The 19,644-nt window shown below is 35.4% G+C and overlaps 1 protein-coding gene across 2 annotated transcripts in view; it reads left to right on the plus strand.

Annotated features, from left to right (window-relative positions):
- The first annotated feature begins 297 nt into the window (after positions 1–297).
- arhgap17a (Rho GTPase activating protein 17a) overlaps positions 298–19,644 on the plus strand; it is a 45,218-nt gene continuing 25,871 nt past the window's right edge. The window contains exon 1 of one of the 2 annotated variants that reach the window (XM_067370248.1): positions 298–784. In XM_067370248.1, the coding sequence (XP_067226349.1) occupies positions 732–784 (53 nt within the window). In that variant the 5' untranslated portion in view covers positions 298–731. The remainder of the gene's footprint in view (positions 785–19,644) is intronic. The other variant, XM_067370249.1, reaches the window with a different exon arrangement.

The following is a 19,644-nucleotide window of genomic DNA, read 5'->3' on the forward strand; positions in this document are numbered from 1 at the left end:
TATGAAAATTATGAATATATGAACATGTCTTACTTGGCAAAATCACGGTGACCCTAAACTAAAAGTATAATATAATTATTAATGCTGTAAAGAGAAACGCATTGATGTAAAAATTCCTACAGTCCTTTCAGGGAGTGTATGGTCATTCCAGTAAGGGAATATGAGTGGACACTGAACTCTACGTAGTCTTCTAGGCTGCGTGTCAAAACATTTAGAGCTGCCTACACAGACAGCATTTTTTTGTCATAATAGACGTCTCATATGCTGTCTATATAGTCAGCGCAGTAGGATTGGAGACCGCCCCTGTGTCCACAATAATGCCATCATGATCAGCCTGGAGCAGCGCTGATCTGAGCTGTGAAACACACACTGAACCCGACACGGATGGAGTGATCAGCCCGCTGCCATGCACTTCCACTCTCTCCCGTAGATGTCACGGGCTGGCATACGTGGAAACTCCACTCACTCCCGCTTTTGAGAACAGTTGCAACACGGAATGACATGAAACGAGCACCGCTACTTACCGGAGCTAACTTTTTTCCACTCTACTGTTTTTTTCTCTCCCGTTCGGCTAGTTTTCTAGCTGCTTGAGCTAACCGTGCACCGGGCTGTTTTAATGTAATTATCCACACGACTTCACCATCGTGCTCAAGGATCTTTCAGCTCATGAGGCATCGACGAACACACTCTCCACGTCTTAAAAACTGGGGTTTGAGGCCGACGCCACTAAAATGAAGAAACAGTTTAATCGGATGAAACAGCTCGCCAATCAAACAGTTGGCAGGCGAGTACAGATTTAAAGTTTTTATCTGGTTTTGCCATCTCGTGGATGGGCACGGACAGCTCTGTCATGGTTTCATATGTTGTTGTTATGTTGTGTTGTCAAGGCGGTAGCCGAATTAACCAGCTGCCTAAAACAAATCTTTTCGATTTACCTCAAAGTATAATAGTAATTAGCTCAACACTAAACTTTTTATATCACATAACGTTACTAGGATTACGCAGTTGTTTGAACAGAGTTAACTTTTTAGATGTTACTTTTGGCTCTTAACTGTTAGTAGGATTCGTTGCGGCCTCGATACAGTTTATTTAATACTACATCTTAATGGGACAATATTGCTAGATAAAGTATCTGATAAGCTACTGAAGATTAGATATGTCTGATTCGCGAACGAATCATTCTTTTGATTCGGATCTTTACAATGAATTGGTCGGATATGCTAGGGAAAAAACGGTCTGAACAATTCGTTCACAATTCGATTCACTCATGAAGAGCGGGTCTTAGTTCTAGAACTCATTCACTATAAAATATTTAGGTTCTAAAAGACTTGAGCTGAGTCATGGCTGCTGCAACAGAACACCTAAAATTAGAGAGCATACAGATATAGAAAATAGCCTTGCTGAGCATGAGACTTCTTAAAAAAAAAAAAAAAAAAAAACATTCAAATGTCTGATCGAGAACCAAACTTTTGATTGGTAGTGTAATGCAAATTTTTGACTACAGGTTAAAATGTATTATTATTATTATTTTTTTTAAACTTATGTTTCTCATTAACAACTTTTCCAATGCACAGAGCCATTTGCAAACACAAACACATTAAAGCCAGTCATTAACGACTGCATTGTAAATACAAACGTTTTATATGTGATAAAAGGGATTTAGCTGGAATTCTCATCTCTTCCTTAATTTATATGCTGTAAGATAAAGTATCTGATAAACTCCTGAAGATTAGAAGTGTCTGATTCGTGAATGAATCAATTTATTGAGTCGGATCTGTTAAAAAACCGGTCTGAACAATTCGTTGACGAATCGAGTCACTCATGAATCAGACAGAGTGGTTCTTTGTTCTAGAACTCACTGCAAATTACATTTAGGTTCTAAAAGACTGTTTTTATGAGCTGTGCTGATACAACTGTGTGTTTATTGTAAAAAATACAATAAACACCTATTAATAATAAAACTTAATATGCCTATGATATGAATAATGTAACAAACCGTAATATGCGACTACATATTTCTTTATTGGAACATGTACCATGCAGGGGATGTCATGACGTGATATAATTGTTAAATTATTTCTTGAACCAGTTATAAGGGCCGATCCATGACAAATAAATCTGACTTCCAAATTAATACCTGAATATGTTGCCTGTTCATGGGTGTATTCAGAACACTCGGGCTCTTTTGGAAAATACAGTTTCTGGGTGTTATGCGTGCTTATTGTATTCTCTAATTTTGGTTTGTCATCTAGCAAAGTCCTTTGAGCTCATACTTTGTATCCTACATTGAAATGGTATGCGCTTGGTCATCACTTCTGACTCCTCTGACTGTTGATAAAGCCTCAAACTGCATTCTTCTTTCTGCTGCTTGAGGGTAAATAGGCCAGATTCTTAACATGTAGGACAGATGACGATCACAGGTCTTTCAAGGAGGTGTTACAGCTGTAAATCCTTTTTTCTCAAGCCGAACAATAGTTTGCTTACTTCAAGCACTTAAAGGGTTAGTTTACCTAAAAATGAATATTCTGTCATTTATTACTCATCCTCATGCCGTTCCACACCCATAAGACCTTCGTTCATCTTCAGAACAAATTAAGATATTTTTGGTGAAATCTGATGACTCAGTGAGGCCTCCATAGCCAGCAATGACATTTCCTCTCTCAAGATCCATTAATGTACTAAAAACATATTTAAATCAGTTCATTTGAGTACAGTGGTTCAATATTAATATTATAAAGCGATGATAATATTTTTGGTGTGCCAAAAAAAACAAAATAACGACTTATTTAGTGGTGGCCGATTTCAAAACACTGCTTCAGGAAGCTTCGGAGCATAATGAATCAGCGTATCGAATCATGATTCGGAACGCGTGTCAAACTGCCAAACTGCTGAAATCACATGACTTTGGCGCTCCAAACAGCTGATTCGACACGCTGATTCATTATGCTCCGAAGCTTCCTGAAGCAGTGGTGACAACCTGTCGCTCACATGACATCACGGCAACAATAGCAAACCATAACGATCTAATCAATTCCTGATGGACAAAATCAAGTCCCACCCTACATTTCTTCTTGTTCGAGAAGCCGTTTCACTCGAAAATACATGACAATAGGGAAGAAAAGACTATCGCAACTTCTGTTTCATGCTGACTTTAATATAGATTTTAAAATGAGTTTGAATCAATTAGGTTAACTTTATTGAACATGCCGCATGATTAAATGAACTGTAGGTAGATATCATGTAACATACCTATCTGGGAATTCCTTTCAGTAATCTTTCTTGAATAGATTTTTAGGGATAATAACACACCTCTTTACCAATCATAGCACATTTACAGGGAGAAATGTACCTACCTATCAGCTATGCTCATCTAACTGGTGGTTAACCTGACCTTTAGCATCCATGTCCTCAGCCTCATTCCCTTTAAATGTGTGCAATTCGATCAGCCACCAGAGACATGGCTAGCCTTATGACAATGGAGCCGTATAAGATGAGAAATGCCAGTAGCTGACAGTTTACTGGTGTTCACACTGAGCCCAACTGGGGCAAGGCCTTTCCCTTTCAGAGGTGATTTATAATTTTGTTGCAGTTTGGAATACCAGGAACTTACAGCCCTCTCAGTCTTTCTAGGCCTCAGAAAATTACTATCTTCTATAAAGAAGGTGGTTAGTCCACCACCACAAGACAGCCCAGTGTTTTCTCACAAAATTTGAGGTGTGAAATTATACTTTGAAATGAAGATTTACATACTATAATGAACTTAAAATGCATAATTTGGTTTTAAATTGTTTACAACATGCAATTCTGACTTTTTTTCTCAGAATTGCGAGATATAAATTCACAATTGAGCGAAATTAAGTCAGAATTGCGAGATATAAATTCACTATTGCAAGAAATAGTCAGAATTGAGAGAAATAATGTCAGAATTGCGAGATATAAATTCACAATTCTTAGAAATAAAGTCAGAATTGCGAGAAATAAAGTCAGAATTGCAAGATATAAATTCACAATTCTGAGAAATAAAGTCAGAATTGCGATATGTAAATGCACAATTCTTAGAAATAAAGTCAGATTTGCGAGAAATAAAGTCAGATTTGCGAGAAATAAAGTCAGATTTGCGAGAAATAAAGTCCGATTTGCGAGAAATAAAAAGTCAGAATTGCAAGATATAAATTCACAATTCTTAGAAATAAAGTCAGAATTGCAAGATATAAATTCACAATTCTTAGAAATAAAGTCAGAATTGCGAGAAATAAAGTCAAAATTGCGAGAAATAAAGTCAGAATTGCGAGAAATAAAGTCAGAATTGCGAGAAATAAAGTCAGAATTGCGAGAAATAAAGTCAGAATTGTGAGAAATAAAGTCAGAATTGCGAGAAATAAAGTCAGAATTGAGAGAAATAAAGTCAGAATTGCGAGAAATAAAGTCAGAATTGCGAGAAATAAATTCACAATTCTTAGAAATAAAGTCAGAATTGCAAGATATAAATTCACAATTCTTAGAAATAAAGTCAGAATTGCGAGAAATAAAGTCAGAATTGCGAGAAATAAAGTCAGAATTGCGAGAAATAAAGTCAGAATTGTGAGAAATAAAGTCAGAATTGTGAGAAATAAAGTCAGAATTGCGAGAAATAAAGTCAGAATTGCGAGAAATAAAGTCAGAATTGAGAGAAATAAAGTCAGAATTGCGAGAAATAAAGTCAGAATTGCGAGAAATAAAGTCAGAATTGAGAGAAATAAAGTCAGATTTGCGAGAAATAAAGTCAGATTTGCGAGAAATAAAGTCCGATTTGCGAGAAATAAAAAGTCAGAATTGCAAGATATAAATTCACAATTCTTAGAAATAAAGTCAGAATTGCAAGATATAAATTCACAATTCTTAGAAATAAAGTCAGAATTGCGAGAAATAAAGTCAAAATTGCGAGAAATAAAGTCAGAATTGCGAGAAATAAAGTCAGAATTGCGAGAAATAAAGTCAGAATTGCGAGAAATAAAGTCAGAATTGTGAGAAATAAAGTCAGAATTGCGAGAAATAAAGTCAGAATTGAGAGAAATAAAGTCAGAATTGCGAGAAATAAAGTCAGAATTGCGAGAAATAAATTCACAATTCTTAGAAATAAAGTCAGAATTGCAAGATATAAATTCACAATTCTTAGAAATAAAGTCAGAATTGCGAGAAATAAAGTCAGAATTGCGAGAAATAAAGTCAGAATTGCGAGAAATAAAGTCAGAATTGTGAGAAATAAAGTCAGAATTGCGAGAAATAAAGTCAGAATTGCGAGAAATAAAGTCAGAATTGAGAGAAATAAAGTCAGAATTGCGAGAAATAAATTCACAATTCTTAGAAATAAAGTCAGATTTGCGAGAAATAGTCAGATTTGCGAGAAATAAAGTCTGATTTGCGAGAAATAAAGTCTGATTTGCGAGAAATAAAGTCTGATTTGCGAGAAATATAGTCAGATTTGCGAGAAATAAAGTCAGAATTGCGAGATATAAATTCACAATTCTGAGAAATAAAGTCAGATTTGCGAGAAATAAAGTCAGATTTGCGAGAAATAAAGTCAGATTTGCGAGAAATAGTCAGATTTGCGAGAAATAAAAAGTCAGATTTGCGAGAAATAAAAAGTCAGAATTGCAAGATATAAATTCACAATTCTTAGAAATAAAGTCAGAATTGCGAGAAATAAAGTCAGAATTGCGAGAAATAAAGTCAGATTTGCGAGAAATAAAGTCAGATTTGCGAGAAATAAAGTCAGATTTGCGAGAAATAAAGTCAGATTTGCGAGAAATAAAGTCAGAATTGCGATATATAAATTCACAATTCTGAGAAATAGTCAGATTTGCGAGAAATAAAGTCAGATTTGCGAGAAATAAAGTCAGATTTGCGAGAAATAAAGTCAGATTTGCGAGAAATAAAGTCAGATTTGCGAGAAATAAAGTCAGATTTGCGAGAAATAAAGTCAGATTTGCGAGAAATAAAGTCAGATTTGCGAGAAATAAAGTCAGAATTGCGAGAAATAAAGTCAGAATTGCGAGATATAAATTCACAATTCTTAGAAATAAAGTCAGAATTGCGAGAAATAAAGTCAGAATTGCGAGAAATAAAGTCAGAATTGCGAGATATAAATTCACAATTCTTAGAAATAAAGTCAGAATTGCGAGAAATAAAGTCAGAATTGCGAGAAATAAAGTCAGAATTGCGAGAAATAAAGTCGCAATTGTGAGGGGAAAAAAAGTCACCCCCCCTCCTCATTATTGGACTTTATATCATATAATTCTGAGAAAAGAAGTCAGAATTGTGGGATATAAACTTGTAATTGCATGTTATAAAGTAACAAGTAGCGAGATATAAATTTGCAATTTACTTTTTTTTTTTATATCTCACAATTCTAAATTTATAACATGCAATTGCAAGTTTATATCTCACAATTCTGATTTTATTTCTCGCAATTGTGGATTTATTTCAAACAATTCTGAGAAAAAAGTCAGAATTGCAAGATGTAAACTCTCAATTATGAGAAAGTCCGATTTGTGAGATAAAAAGTCACAATTATCTTTATTTTTTATTCAGTGGCGGAAACAAGCTTCCATAGAAAACGCTATTTTAAATTTTTCATCAAATAAATGCAGCCTTGGTGAGCATAAGAGACTTCTTTAAAAAAAAACATTCAAAGATCTGACCGACCCCAAAATTTTGAATTGAATGCACATTTTTTACTTTTGTTTATCATTAACAATTTTGTATACACAGAGCCATTTGCTAAATAATATGAAAACATTAAAGCCAGTCATTGACTGTTGCCTTGTAAACACAAATGTTTTACATGTGGATAAAAGAGATTCAGCTGGAATTCTCATCTCTTCCTGAATTTATTTTACGAACAATAAATCACTTGAGTGTGATGCAGAAAGCAGACTTGAAGCGGTTGAGGGTCGGACGGACGCAGGGAGCGGGGGGTGTTGAGGTGGCTGGGCGCAGGGCTCAGCTGGTCCCATGGTTCCTGTGATTGTGAGGAGGCAGTACACTGTTCGGCATGCAACCTCTCAAAGGAAATCTCTCCTTATTCTTTTTTTTAAACAGGAAGTCGTACTGAGGAAGTTTCATTTCTATGAATGAAATCAAAGAATTAACTCAGAGGCAGATCCAACAATGATCTGTGGTTTGAACCGTGTAATGTAAGTTTCTATCCGCCGATCTAAACTGCACGCTTGTGCATAACAACATCCCAAGGCACATTAGTGCCACGTTACCTCGCAATTTATCAGAAGACTAGAACCACCTGTCAGTTTGCTGATGATGCACATCTATTGTCAGCTCAGGCTTTTCACTGGCCTCAGGTGCTGTTTTTGTTTCAGCAAAAAAAGGAAAAGCAAGATTGTAGTCATTAAATTAAAAGCATGGCTGTTTTAAAAGTCTGTTACAGAAAATCAAGCAGTCTGTGCAGAGATTTTTACAGTGGCTTGTACCGTATCTGCTCTTAATCAGCTTTGATTTATCAAATAAAAAAATCTGTTCATCAGTATGTAATGCTCAGCTCAAACCATGATGGACAAAGTGCTTCAGGCCATACACTAGCCATGTATGTTTATTCACTGAAGATAACATGCAAATAAAGATAATGTAAGATAAAGTATAATTTTATCTTTGATGGATTTTCTTTTTCCCCTTTAGTATATAAGGCCATCCATGAAATTACAAAACAGCAATAGGAGATAAGAACTGCCCAATAAGTGCTTAATACCTCATCTTTTAACATTATATATCTAGCTAACACTGACAAGGATTTGTAATTTGTTTTTGAAGTTCAGGGTTCCCAATGAGTTTTGAAAGGTTTGAAAATGCTTCGTTTATTAAGGTTTGAAATGTGCTCTTAATATCGTCCTTAAATGCTTGATTTTTTTTTTTTTTTTTTTTTTTTTTTTTTAACGTCCAGTGTGATTAAAAAAGATAAACAAATATATTATCAAATGACCTTTATTAAAGATCAAGCTGTGGCTCATTTGCGCATTACTTTATCAGTGTCTTGATGTCAGCAAGCACATAGAAGTACTCGTCCTATCTTCATAGAGTACCTCAAGGATGATGTATTTTTGTAGGCCATCCCGGAAGTTAGCGGCGCATGGGTTCCCTCGATCGAAAGCCTATGCATTTTTTCCATAGACTTTTGAAAAATCGCAAAAAATAAGCTCTGTGTTTAACAAAGGGTTATGACACTTACACATTTTGTCTATCAAGATAATCTTTACAAGTTAACACAACATTTATACATTTTGAAGCCTAAATAAAGTCGACGGCTAACAAGCTAACAGTAGGCTATAAACGGACTACAGCACACCATGGTCACAGATCAACGTCACCACAAAAAAAACAACTTTATTTAAAAACATGCTCGCTGATTATGATCTGCGCTGTGTATGAATACTTATCCAGTTTTTCATGAGAAATGCTTTCCAAATGTCCTGTTTGTCATGATGCCGTCCCCGCCAAAGGAAGTAGTCCCTTTTAGCAATTTGTTAGCAACCGCCGTTTTTAAGACACAATAAAGGTTTAAAAACCGTGGGTTATAACTGGTGTATTTTATGCCATAGATCAAAACGTGAAAATATTTAGAAACTTTGTTAACCACAGACCTTATTTCAGGGGATTTAGCAAAAACACATTAAAAAAACCCATAGACTTGAGGACGATGGAACCGGAAGTCCTAAAATGCTAACTCGCTTCCGGGATTTGCCTACAAAAACAAGTCATCTCTGAGGTACTCTATTAACAGTTTAACGGGTGATGGGAGTTGTTCATGACTAGGGCTGTCAAACGATTAATCGTGATTAATCGTATACAAAATAAGTTTGAGTTTGCATAATATATGTGGGTGTACTGTGTGTAATTATTATGTATATATAAATACACACAAATTAATGTATATATTTAAGAGAAATATGTTATTTATGTACAAAATATTTTTATTTATATATAATATAAATTATATAAAAATATAAATAAATACATATACTTGTAAATATTTCTCAAATATATACATGAATGTTTTTGTATTTATATATACATAATAATTACACACAGTACACCCACATATATTAGGCAAACTCGATTAATCGTTTAATTAGATTAATCACGATTAATCGTTTGACAGCCCTATTCATGACATGACATTGAAATGATTACTACAATAAGTAATTGCATTTTAAGTTTTATATTCATAATGTAGACTAAAGACAAGAATGCAGAATACCAAACTCGGAATCAACGCATTTAGCTGTTGAAGTGTTCGACATGATATAATGTGCAGGTATTGCCTCAGAATTTGGTTCCTTTGAGATTTTCCTATTGGGGTTTTCAATTTATGAGTGAAATAAAGTCTGTAATAAACATAACTTGACAATACTTGAAAATTTGCTCTAAAGCTTAAATTACACCCATATCGAAAATGCTGTTTTTTTGTTGTTGTTTTTTTTTGTTGTTGTTTTTTTTTGTTGTTGTTTTTTTTGTTGTTGTTTTTTTTTAGTCTTGCCGTGCTCTATAATCTTCAGTAATACCCCACTCATTTACTTCAGACAAAAATTTGTGTTGTAAAAAGTAGGGATGTCCCGATCACGTTTTTTTGCCCTCGAGTCCGAGTCCGAGTCATTTGATTTTGAGTATCTGCCGATACCGAGTCCCGATCCGATACTTAATAGCCTACATAAAAAAGAATAAAGAAGAGCGAAAAAACAGATCCAGGATGCTTTTCAGGTTTTTCAGGTATTCGGTTTTCAAATAGTAATCAAATATAAAATATCACTGCATATTATCTTTACTGTATAAAATAAATAAAGATTAATCATTATTGAAGTTACAAAAACTATTCAGTCAAGAGCAGTGAGTGATTTCTTTGTTATTTGTTGTTTGATTTAACATTAATACAGGCAGCAGGAATAGTTGTTTTCCCTTTAAGACATGCACGATCCAGTAGCTACATATACTGTTACACATGCGCTGTCTTTCTCGACTAATATACGTTCACTTAAGACATAACCGACTATGTTTGCTAGGATACTCGCTAGGACGGGCATGTTGACATAATGTTTGTATGAATTTGTCTGCTGAAGCGCAAGACTTGAAAGAGAACTCAGTATTTGCGCGCTGACTGGAATAAGCGTGTGCGCGCTTCGGATGAGCGCACACAAATCTTCTCACAGCGCGCGCGAGTTCTCTTTCGCGTCTTGTTCTTTAAGGTTTAAATCAGCAAGGCTTAAAAGAGTTAGTTTAAATACAGACAGCAACGTGTGCAACGTGTGTCAACACCCGGGTGATGACGGCGTAAATGACTGGACATGAGAGCAGACGGCACTCGCAGTTAACAGTTTACAAAGAGTGATTGTTTTGTCCACGCTTTCTGATTATCGTTGTTGTAACGTTTTGTGCATCCATCGACTGAAACATACATTATCTGAACTCTGTCTGTATTCCACGTTGCTATTTTAAACAAACCATATTAACCAATAGATGCGTCGTCATTCGAGATGGACCGCAGTGCAAGTGCGGTCCGTAAGTGGAGAACCGTTGCACCCCTTATACATATGTATCCGAGTCCTGATCGGGAGGTAATGTCCGATTCCGATCGAGTCTGAAACCACATGATCGGGCCCGATTTCCGATCATGTGATCGGATCTGGACATCCCTAGTAAAAAGGGTTGATGTGCATACGTGATGTTGTTCTGCTGCCATAATCATGTTATTGAATTACTTTTTATTAAATAAAAATAGCCAAAAGATTAAAAAAAGTAGCACTTTGTTTTAATGTTAATGCATTAACACATACTTAATACAGTGTACAGATTAGAAAAAAAGTGTATGGTTTCATTAAATGATCCATTTGATTTACATTTCTGTTAAAATGTATGTGTATGCAGCTTAAATATAGACACCAGACAGATGCTGTTTTCTGCAAAATTTTGAAAGAAATTTAAAGAATAAAATAAGTTTATTTAGCAAGGATGTATTAAATTGATCAAAAGTGACAGTAAAGACATTTACAATATTACAAAAGATTTCTATTTGACATAAATTAACTTTCTGTTTATAAAAGAAATGTGTAAAAATGTATCATGGTTTTCACAAAAAAAATGTGAAATAATAGCAGCACAACTGTTTTCAATTGTGATCATAAAAAGTAATGTTTCTTGAAGCACCAAATCAGCAAATTAGAATGCTTTCTGAAGGATCATGTGACACTGATCAGTGGTTACTAGAGTAATGGTGCTGAAAATTCAGCTTTGCCATCACAGGAATAAATGACATGTTAAAATATATTAAAGTAGAAAGCAGTAATTTTAAATCATAATATTTCACAATATTACTGTTTTTTTTTATCAATTGCTATAGCCTTACTAGGCCTGGAGAAAAACCCTTTTTGCTGAGCTCTGGAAACCTTTTATTTTAACTTCTTTACATGTGACACCAAGAGCTTGATTCAAACACACTCTCAAGATGTTTGGAGTTCAATCTGGATTGGTTACAGTCTTGTAGGCCTTTTTTTCTCATCCTCCTGTGTTAATTGAAAGCAGCTGTCCTCCACTGTCACGAGGTTACAACAGTGCAGTTTTGGCAGGAGGAGGAACTGGGGCTGAGATTTGTGGGTAACATGGCAGACTAAAGGAGGACATGAAATGATACAGAATCAGACTCTTGACAGAACAGTTTCCGTTATTCAGACCCTGTATTCTGCTTTAACCACATTAGTCAGGCTCCATTAAGGCTAATGCTGATCACCTCTGCTTGATTGCTCCTCAATAATTACAATGGCAATAATAGTTTTATTACTTTTTTGATAACAGAAAGTAAACATGAGGTCTTAAAATGACCATAATTAACTGTCAGGCCAGCTCTGGTGACAGATGTGACATTAAATACATAAATGGCAAAGCTGTAGTTATAGCTGTAATTTTTTAAATCGTTTAGACAACATAAAATTAATAGGCCTAAATGCATAAAAAGATAAAGCTCATTGGTTTTGGGTATACGCATTCAATATTAGAACTGGCTAGAGTATAATACATGACAATAAATAATGCAATAAACTTTAATTTACATAAAACAACATAAAATGTAACTTAAACATCTTAAAGGGTTAGTTCACGCAAAAATCAAAATTATGTCGTTATTTCTCACCCTCATGTCGTTCTACACCCGTAAGACCTTCGTTCATCTTCGGAATACAAATTAAGATATTTTTGATTAAATCCGATGGCTTAGTGAGGTCTCCATTGAAACTCTCAAGGTCCGTAAAGGTACTAAAAACATATCTGAAACAGTTAATGTGAGTTCAGTGGTTGTATCTTAATATTATAAAGCGACAAGAATACATTTTGTGCACCAAAAATAAAATAAAATAAAAATAACGATACTTTTCAACAATATATGATGGGCCGGTTTCAAAACACTGCTTCAGAGTTTTATGAATCGAATCAGTGGATCGGAGCGCCAAAGTCACGTGATTTCAGCAGTTTAGCCATTTGATAGGAGATCCGAATCACTAATTTGAAACAAAAGATTCATAAAGCTTAGAAGCTTCATGAAGCAGTGTTTTAAAATCACTAGATATTGTTGAAAACTCATTATTTTGTTTATTTTGTTGCACAAAAAGTATTCTTGTCGCTTCATAATATTAAGATAGAACCACTGAACGTGAACTGTTTCAAATGTTTTTAACTTTATGGATCTTGAGCGCTTCAATGCTTTTGATCTCAATGGAGGCCTCACTGAGCCATCGGATTTCATCAACAATATCTTAAAAGTGCCCTAGAATTGAAAATTGAATTTACCTCGGCATAGTTAAATAATTAGAGTTCTGTACATGGAAATGACATATAGTGAGTCTCAAACAGCATTTTGCATATTTTGCATATTCCAGCATTTTGCAAATTTTGCATATTCCAGCCCATGTTCAAGGCATTAGACAAGCCAGTATTAACGTCTGGAGCTGTGCACAGCCGAGTCATCAGACGTTATGCAGGTACGCAAGCAAGGGCAATAGTGAAAAATGTCAAATGGAGCAATAATAACTGACATGATCCATGATATCATGATATTTTTAGTGATATTTGTAAACCTTCTTTCTAAATGTTTCGTTAGCATGTTGCTAATGTACTGTTAAATGTGGTTAAAGTTACCATCGTTTCTTACTGTATTCACGGAGCCAGAGCCATGTCGTTATTTTCATTATTAAACACTTACAGTCTGTATAATTCATAAACACACAACTTAATTCTTTATAAATCTCTCCAACAGTGTTTAATGTTAGCTTTAGCCACGGAGCATAGCCTCAAACTCATTCAGAATCAAATGTAAACATCCAAATAAATACCATACTTACGTGATTAGACATGCTGCATATCAAACACTTTGTAAAGACCCATTTTGAGGGTTATATTAGCTATGTGAGCTTTGTTTATGCAATGTATTATAGAGTTGCGAGCTTGGGGGCGGGGAGTGTGACCATTGAAAGGGGATGCGCGCTGAATTGGCGTATTTATAATGATGCCCCAAAATAGGCAGTTAAAAAACTGAATAAAAAAAAATCTATGGGGTATTTTAAGCTGAAACTTCACAGATGCATTCAGGGGACACCTTAGATTTATATTACATCTTGTGAAAAAGCATTCTAGGGCACCTTTAATTTGTGTTCCGAAGATAAACGTGAGTAATAAATGACATTATTTTTATTATTGGGAGAACTAACCCTGTATTATAAATAACCGGTAATGAAAATAGAAGGAAAATAAGCGTTAAATAAAATTTTTTTTTTCTGTTTTCACCACAATTTCTATGGGTTTGTATATTTTACAGTATCTTACAGTAAAGTTACTTTCGTTGTTTTATACACTTTTTATTATGTTTGCTAGGGGTAAGATGTAACAAATAAAAGAAAATAACTAAAGCCATTTAGGCCATCAGACCAAAAGTACCACAGAAAGCACCATAAATTAGAAGATAAATGTATTGAAAATACCAAAAGGAAGTAACAACAGAGTGGTATGATTCGTCAGAGAGACCCAAAATGACAAACAAAACTAGTCTAACCAAAAATTACAATCAATCTTACCTAACTACTTTAACCTAAAATGCAAAAGAAAAACTTTCAAACAAAAGAGCAGGTCTATCCTACATTTTTACCATATTTTAAATGAATCAATCGACACTGGTAAATCGAATGAACAAAAGTTATCTCTGCATAATGAAGAAAAAATCTCATAATGTAACACTTTTATACACCGTTCAAAAGTTTGGGGTAGGTACGTTTTTATTCAGAAAGGGTGTGTTTGTAAATTCATGAAAAATGACAGATCTATTTGCTCTTCTTTTGAAAAAAAAGTATGACTGTTTCCACAAAAATATTAAGCAGCACAACATTTTTTTAACATTGATAATAATAAGAAGTGTTTCCTGAGCACCAGATCAGCTTATTAGTATAATTTAAGGATCATGTGATGCCAAAGACTGGAGTTATGGCTGTTGTATATGGCATAATAACTTACAGTGAAAGGGTTAGTTCACCCAAAAATGAAAATTCTGTCATTAATTACACACCCTCATGTTGTTCCAATCCAAACCCGTAAGACTTTCTTTCATCTTTGGAATCTTTTTGATGAAATCACAGAGACTTTCTGTCCCTCCATAGACGGCTACTCGACTGATTCTTCAAAAAGTTGATAAAGATATTGTAAAACTAATCCATATGAATTGAGTAGTTTAGTCCAAGTTTTCTGAAGAGACTTGATCGTTTTATGTGATGAACAGATTTAATTTAGGCTTTTATTCACATATAAACATTGATCAGCGAACATAAACAGAAGCTCAACCTAACCTGCTTGACGTGCGAAAACAAACCTATTGCGGAAGCTCAAACATGCTGCGTAAGTAACACACAAGAATGAACTTTACTGGTTCTTGCTTCCATTTACCACAACTGATGTGAGTTTTTGTTAAAGTTTTTATGTGAATATAGGCCTAAATTCAATCTGTTCCACTCAATTCATATGGATTTTTTTATGAACTTCTTGAAGCATCAAAGTGTCAGTTGCGACTGTCAACGGAGGGACAGAATTCTCTCAGATTTTTTTAAAAAGATTTTCATTTGTTATTATGGGTTTGGAACTAAACGAAGGTGAGTAAATGAAAGAATTTTCATTTTTGGTTGAACTAATCCTTTAACCAATTAACAAACACTTTTGTCTACCGTGTGCCTTTATAACTATAATCAGTTGAAATTAATTTGTCATAATTTAAGGGAAAAAAGTATAATTTACATTTAATTTAAAATTTATAATTACATAATTGTTATATGATTATATAATTGTTATAATTTAAAGGAACACTCCACTTTTTTTGAAAATAGGCTCATTTTCCAACTCCCCTAGAGTCAAACAGTTGAGTTTTACCGTTTTCGAATCCATTCAGCCGATCTCCGGTTCTGGCGGTACCACTTTTAGCATAGCTTAGCATAGTTCATTGAATCTGATTAGACCGTTAGCTTCGCGTTTAAAAATGACCAAAGAGTTTTTATAATTTTCCTATTTAAAACTTGACTCTTCTGTAGTTAAATCGTGTACTAAGACCGACGGAAAATGAAAAGTTGTGATTTTCTAGGCTGATATGGCTAGGAACTATACTCTCATTCCGGCGTAATAATCAAGGAACTTTGCTGCCGTTCCATGGCTGCAGCAGGCGCAATGATATTACGCAGCGTCTCTCACAAATGTCTCCATGGTTGCAAGGCACGTTCCCTGTGCAAGCAGGGGCTCACGGGCGCTGCGTAATATCATTGCACTGCTGCAGCCATGGAACGGCAGAAAAGTTCCTTGATTATTACGCCTGAATGAGAATATAGTTCCTAGCCATATCAGCCTAGAAAATCGCAACTTTTTATTTTCCGTCGGTCTTAGTACACGATTTAACTACAGAAGAGTCAAGTTTTAAATAGGAAAAATATCAAAACTCTTTGGTCATTTTTAAGCGCGATGCTAACGGTCTAATCAGATTCAATGAACTATGCTAAGCTATGCTAAAAGTGGTACCGCCAGAACCGGAGATCGGCTGAATGGATTCAAAAACGGTAAAACTCAACTGTTTAACTCTAGGGGAGTTGGAAAGTGAGCCTATTTTCAAAAAAAGTGGCGTGTTCCTTTAAGGAAACTTGATATTTGTTGTAAGTTAAATAAATTAATGACTTCCAAGATACTATTCTTTTATTAGCTGTAAAAGAATAGCATGATTACTGTCTTCCTCTTGGAGAACAATTGCGATTTTGTGAGTGTACAGCGAATCTAATACTCAAAGTTATGATGGACAAGCTTACACTATTGTATAACATATGACATCCTCCATGCTTTCGAATGTTACGGTTGCCACAACAGAAGGTACAGACACAGAAACAGGCCCACCTCGACACAGGAAATATTTCAGCAGTGTTTTATTGCTACAGTCTGTCATATGCAACTTTTTATGTTGATGTGAACTCGTAGGATCATAAATCCATTCGGATCATAAATATCGATCTGTTCTCACTGTTTTCCCCGCATACTTCAGATTATTTGATTGAACATAGCGATATCCTTTCTGATCAGTAGCAAAACAGTAGCAAACACTTAGGTATCTAACACTGACGAATAAGTTAACAGATCAATAAGGAAGACGATTTCTAGGTGAGGTCACACAACCTGTCTCTGAGTCATTGTTCTGAAACAGTAGTGTGATAGATGTTTGTGTGTGGGTGTGTGTGCGCAAACTGTGTGAACTGAGCTGGTGTTGTCCTCTCACATTCTCTCTGTCTCTGATAGACAGGACATAATCTGTGCCATGGCCAAAGCCCTCTATTAGTTTACTATTAATAGGACCTTAACTATTTTTTCACAAGGCTGACAGTGGACTGCTAAAATTCCCTGGGAAAGTAAATGCCATTTTGGACAGCTGGTTCCATTAGACGGATTGTCAGCTGTTGGCTACTCCTAGACTTGACCATTACTAGTGTCTACACCAGGGGTGTCCAAACTCGGTCCTAGAGGGCCACTGTCCTCCAGAGTTTAGCTCTTAACACAACACACCTGCCTGGAAGTTTTCTGTATGCCTAAAAACCTTGATTAGCTGGTTCAGGTGTGTTTAATTGGGGTTGGAGCTAAACTCTGTAAGACAGTGGCCCTCCAGGAGCAGGATTGGACACCCCTCATCTACACTCTACAGCAGGGGTGCCCAATCCTGTTCCTGGAGATCTACCTTCCTGCAAAGTTCAGCTCCAACCCTGATCAAACACACCTGAACCAGCTAATTAAGACTGTCAGGAGCACTCAATAATTACAGACAGGTGGGTTGGATCAGAGTTGGATCTGAGCTCTGCAAAATGGAAAAGTTTTTCCTTTGCATTTTTTCACGTACAGATGACAACGTCGTCAAAACAATCCATGTTCACACATAGATCTGCGAAAATGACTAAAAATGCTGCATTATGCATGCCAGGACAGTAGTTGGCGATGTCACTTTGTAAAGAAAAGCTACATGCCTATAGACTGAACATGTAATACGCATACACATGATGTCAATGTTTTCACATATTCATGTTTTTGTAGTGTACCCGGAGACTATAATAGTATAATTTTCAAAACCTTGCACTGAAACCTGTCTTCAAAAGTTTTTCAGGCCCCCAAAATGCCGTTGATGTATAAATGAATGGCAAAAACTCATAAAGTTTTCAATTTTTAGATGAAAATGGTGTCGTGTAAACAGCCCCTAGATCTTGTTAGATTTTGCTGTATTTGGCCGTGCAGTCATTTGGGTGGCTCGCCAATGTATTCGATTTCTCTAATACATAAAATAAGAGAGTTTTTGTGGGGAGAAGATTTTATTGAAGGTTGTGGTGTAGCACAGTTCTTCAGCAGCGATGTCAGCGTGTCAGCCTTCAAAATATCTTAACCCAAAGTTCTGTTTGTGGGACAGAACTTTATACATGAAGACAAAAGGGTTACAAACAATAGAACACTGTTAGGACCTCCCACAGGAGATCGATCTACCCTGTGATCTACTTTGAGCAATGCTGTTTCTTTGTCATTCACACCCATCAGTTGCTATGGGCCATATGTCTGTATAGGGGCCATTTGGTTTACATCTTACAAACACAGAGTTGATTGCATCTGAGGCATAGTCACAATGTAAATGCATCTAACTAAAGATAATGAAAATAAACATAATCTTTGAATCTCCAGGAATATGATTGGGCACCCCTGATCTGCAATTTATTTGTAAACATTATTTTATACCACTTTGTAGGGCTGCATGATTAATTGAAATAAAACTGAAATACGTTTTAATGCCAAATCGCAATTTAATTCAGTACATATTTGTTCAGAGCTGCATTTTGTTCTTTTGCATGCGAGCAGCTCATGATCCAGTGCTTTTAAATGTCTCAGTCAGAACGGCTCTCTTCACATTAAATGTTGCTCCCTACAAACTCATCTCTGCACCTGCTCTGAGTTTGCATCACTTATAATGTGCATTTGGGAATGTAACATGTTTCAACCAAATTTTTTTTTTTCCAAACTTGTAATCAGAGGTGCTTATAAACCAGCTGTTGTCAGCAAAGGGAGGCTTAAACGGCTTGTTGTGTTTAACCACTAAAATAAAAGCTTAATGGTTTAATTTTTAAAAATGAAGAAATTAAAACAGCCATAAAGTCCCCCTGTAGTCAATAATTTTTTTTAATGTGTTGCTTAAGATACAAACAGCTGCCTTCTTATGTCAGTATCCTTAGAAACGCTTTCAATAATGTGATTTTTCTAGGCTGATATGGCTAGAAACTATACTCTCATTCCACCGTAATAATCAAGGAACTTTGCTGCTGTACCATGGGCACCAATGATATTACGCAGCAGCTGTGAGCCCCTGCTTGCACAGGGAGCGTGCCTTGCAACCATGGAGACATTTGTGAGAGGCGTTGCATAATATCATTGCGCCTGCTGCACCCATGGTACGGCAGCAAAGTTCCTTGATTATTACGCCGGAATGAGACTGTAGTTCCTAGCCATATCAGCCTAGAAAATATTTTCATTTTCTGTTGGTCTTACTACACAATGTAACTACAGAAGAGTCAAGTTTTAAATAGGAAAAATATCAAAACTCTTTGGTCATTTTTAAGCGCGATGCTATCGGTCTAATCAGATTCAATGAACTATGCTAAGCTATGCTAAAAGTGGTACCGCCAGAACCGGAGATCGGCTGAATGAATTCGAAAGCGGTAAAACTCAACTGTTTAACTGTAGGGGAGTTGGAAAGTGAGCCTATTTTCAAAAAAGTGGCGTGTTCCTTTAAAGGTGCAGTGTGTAAATTTTAGCGGCATCTAGCGCTGAGGTTGCGAATTTCAACCAACGGCTCACCCCTAACATTTTTTTTAAGTTTTACACACTGCACCTTAATTTAAGTATTGTAATTTATTTCTATTTAATTTCATTTTAAATTATTCACTTTACAGTGAAATGTTACAATAGTAATGTTTCTTATTTTGTTACATTTTATTTAGTATTAAAAAAATAATAATAATAGTAATAATAATTTATTATTATTGTTATACATTTACAAAACTTTGGCCAAACTGTGCAGCACTA

This window comes from Chanodichthys erythropterus, chromosome 19 (assembly GCF_024489055.1).
Source record: "Chanodichthys erythropterus isolate Z2021 chromosome 19, ASM2448905v1, whole genome shotgun sequence".
Classification (NCBI taxonomy): domain Eukaryota; kingdom Metazoa; phylum Chordata; class Actinopteri; order Cypriniformes; family Xenocyprididae; genus Chanodichthys; species Chanodichthys erythropterus.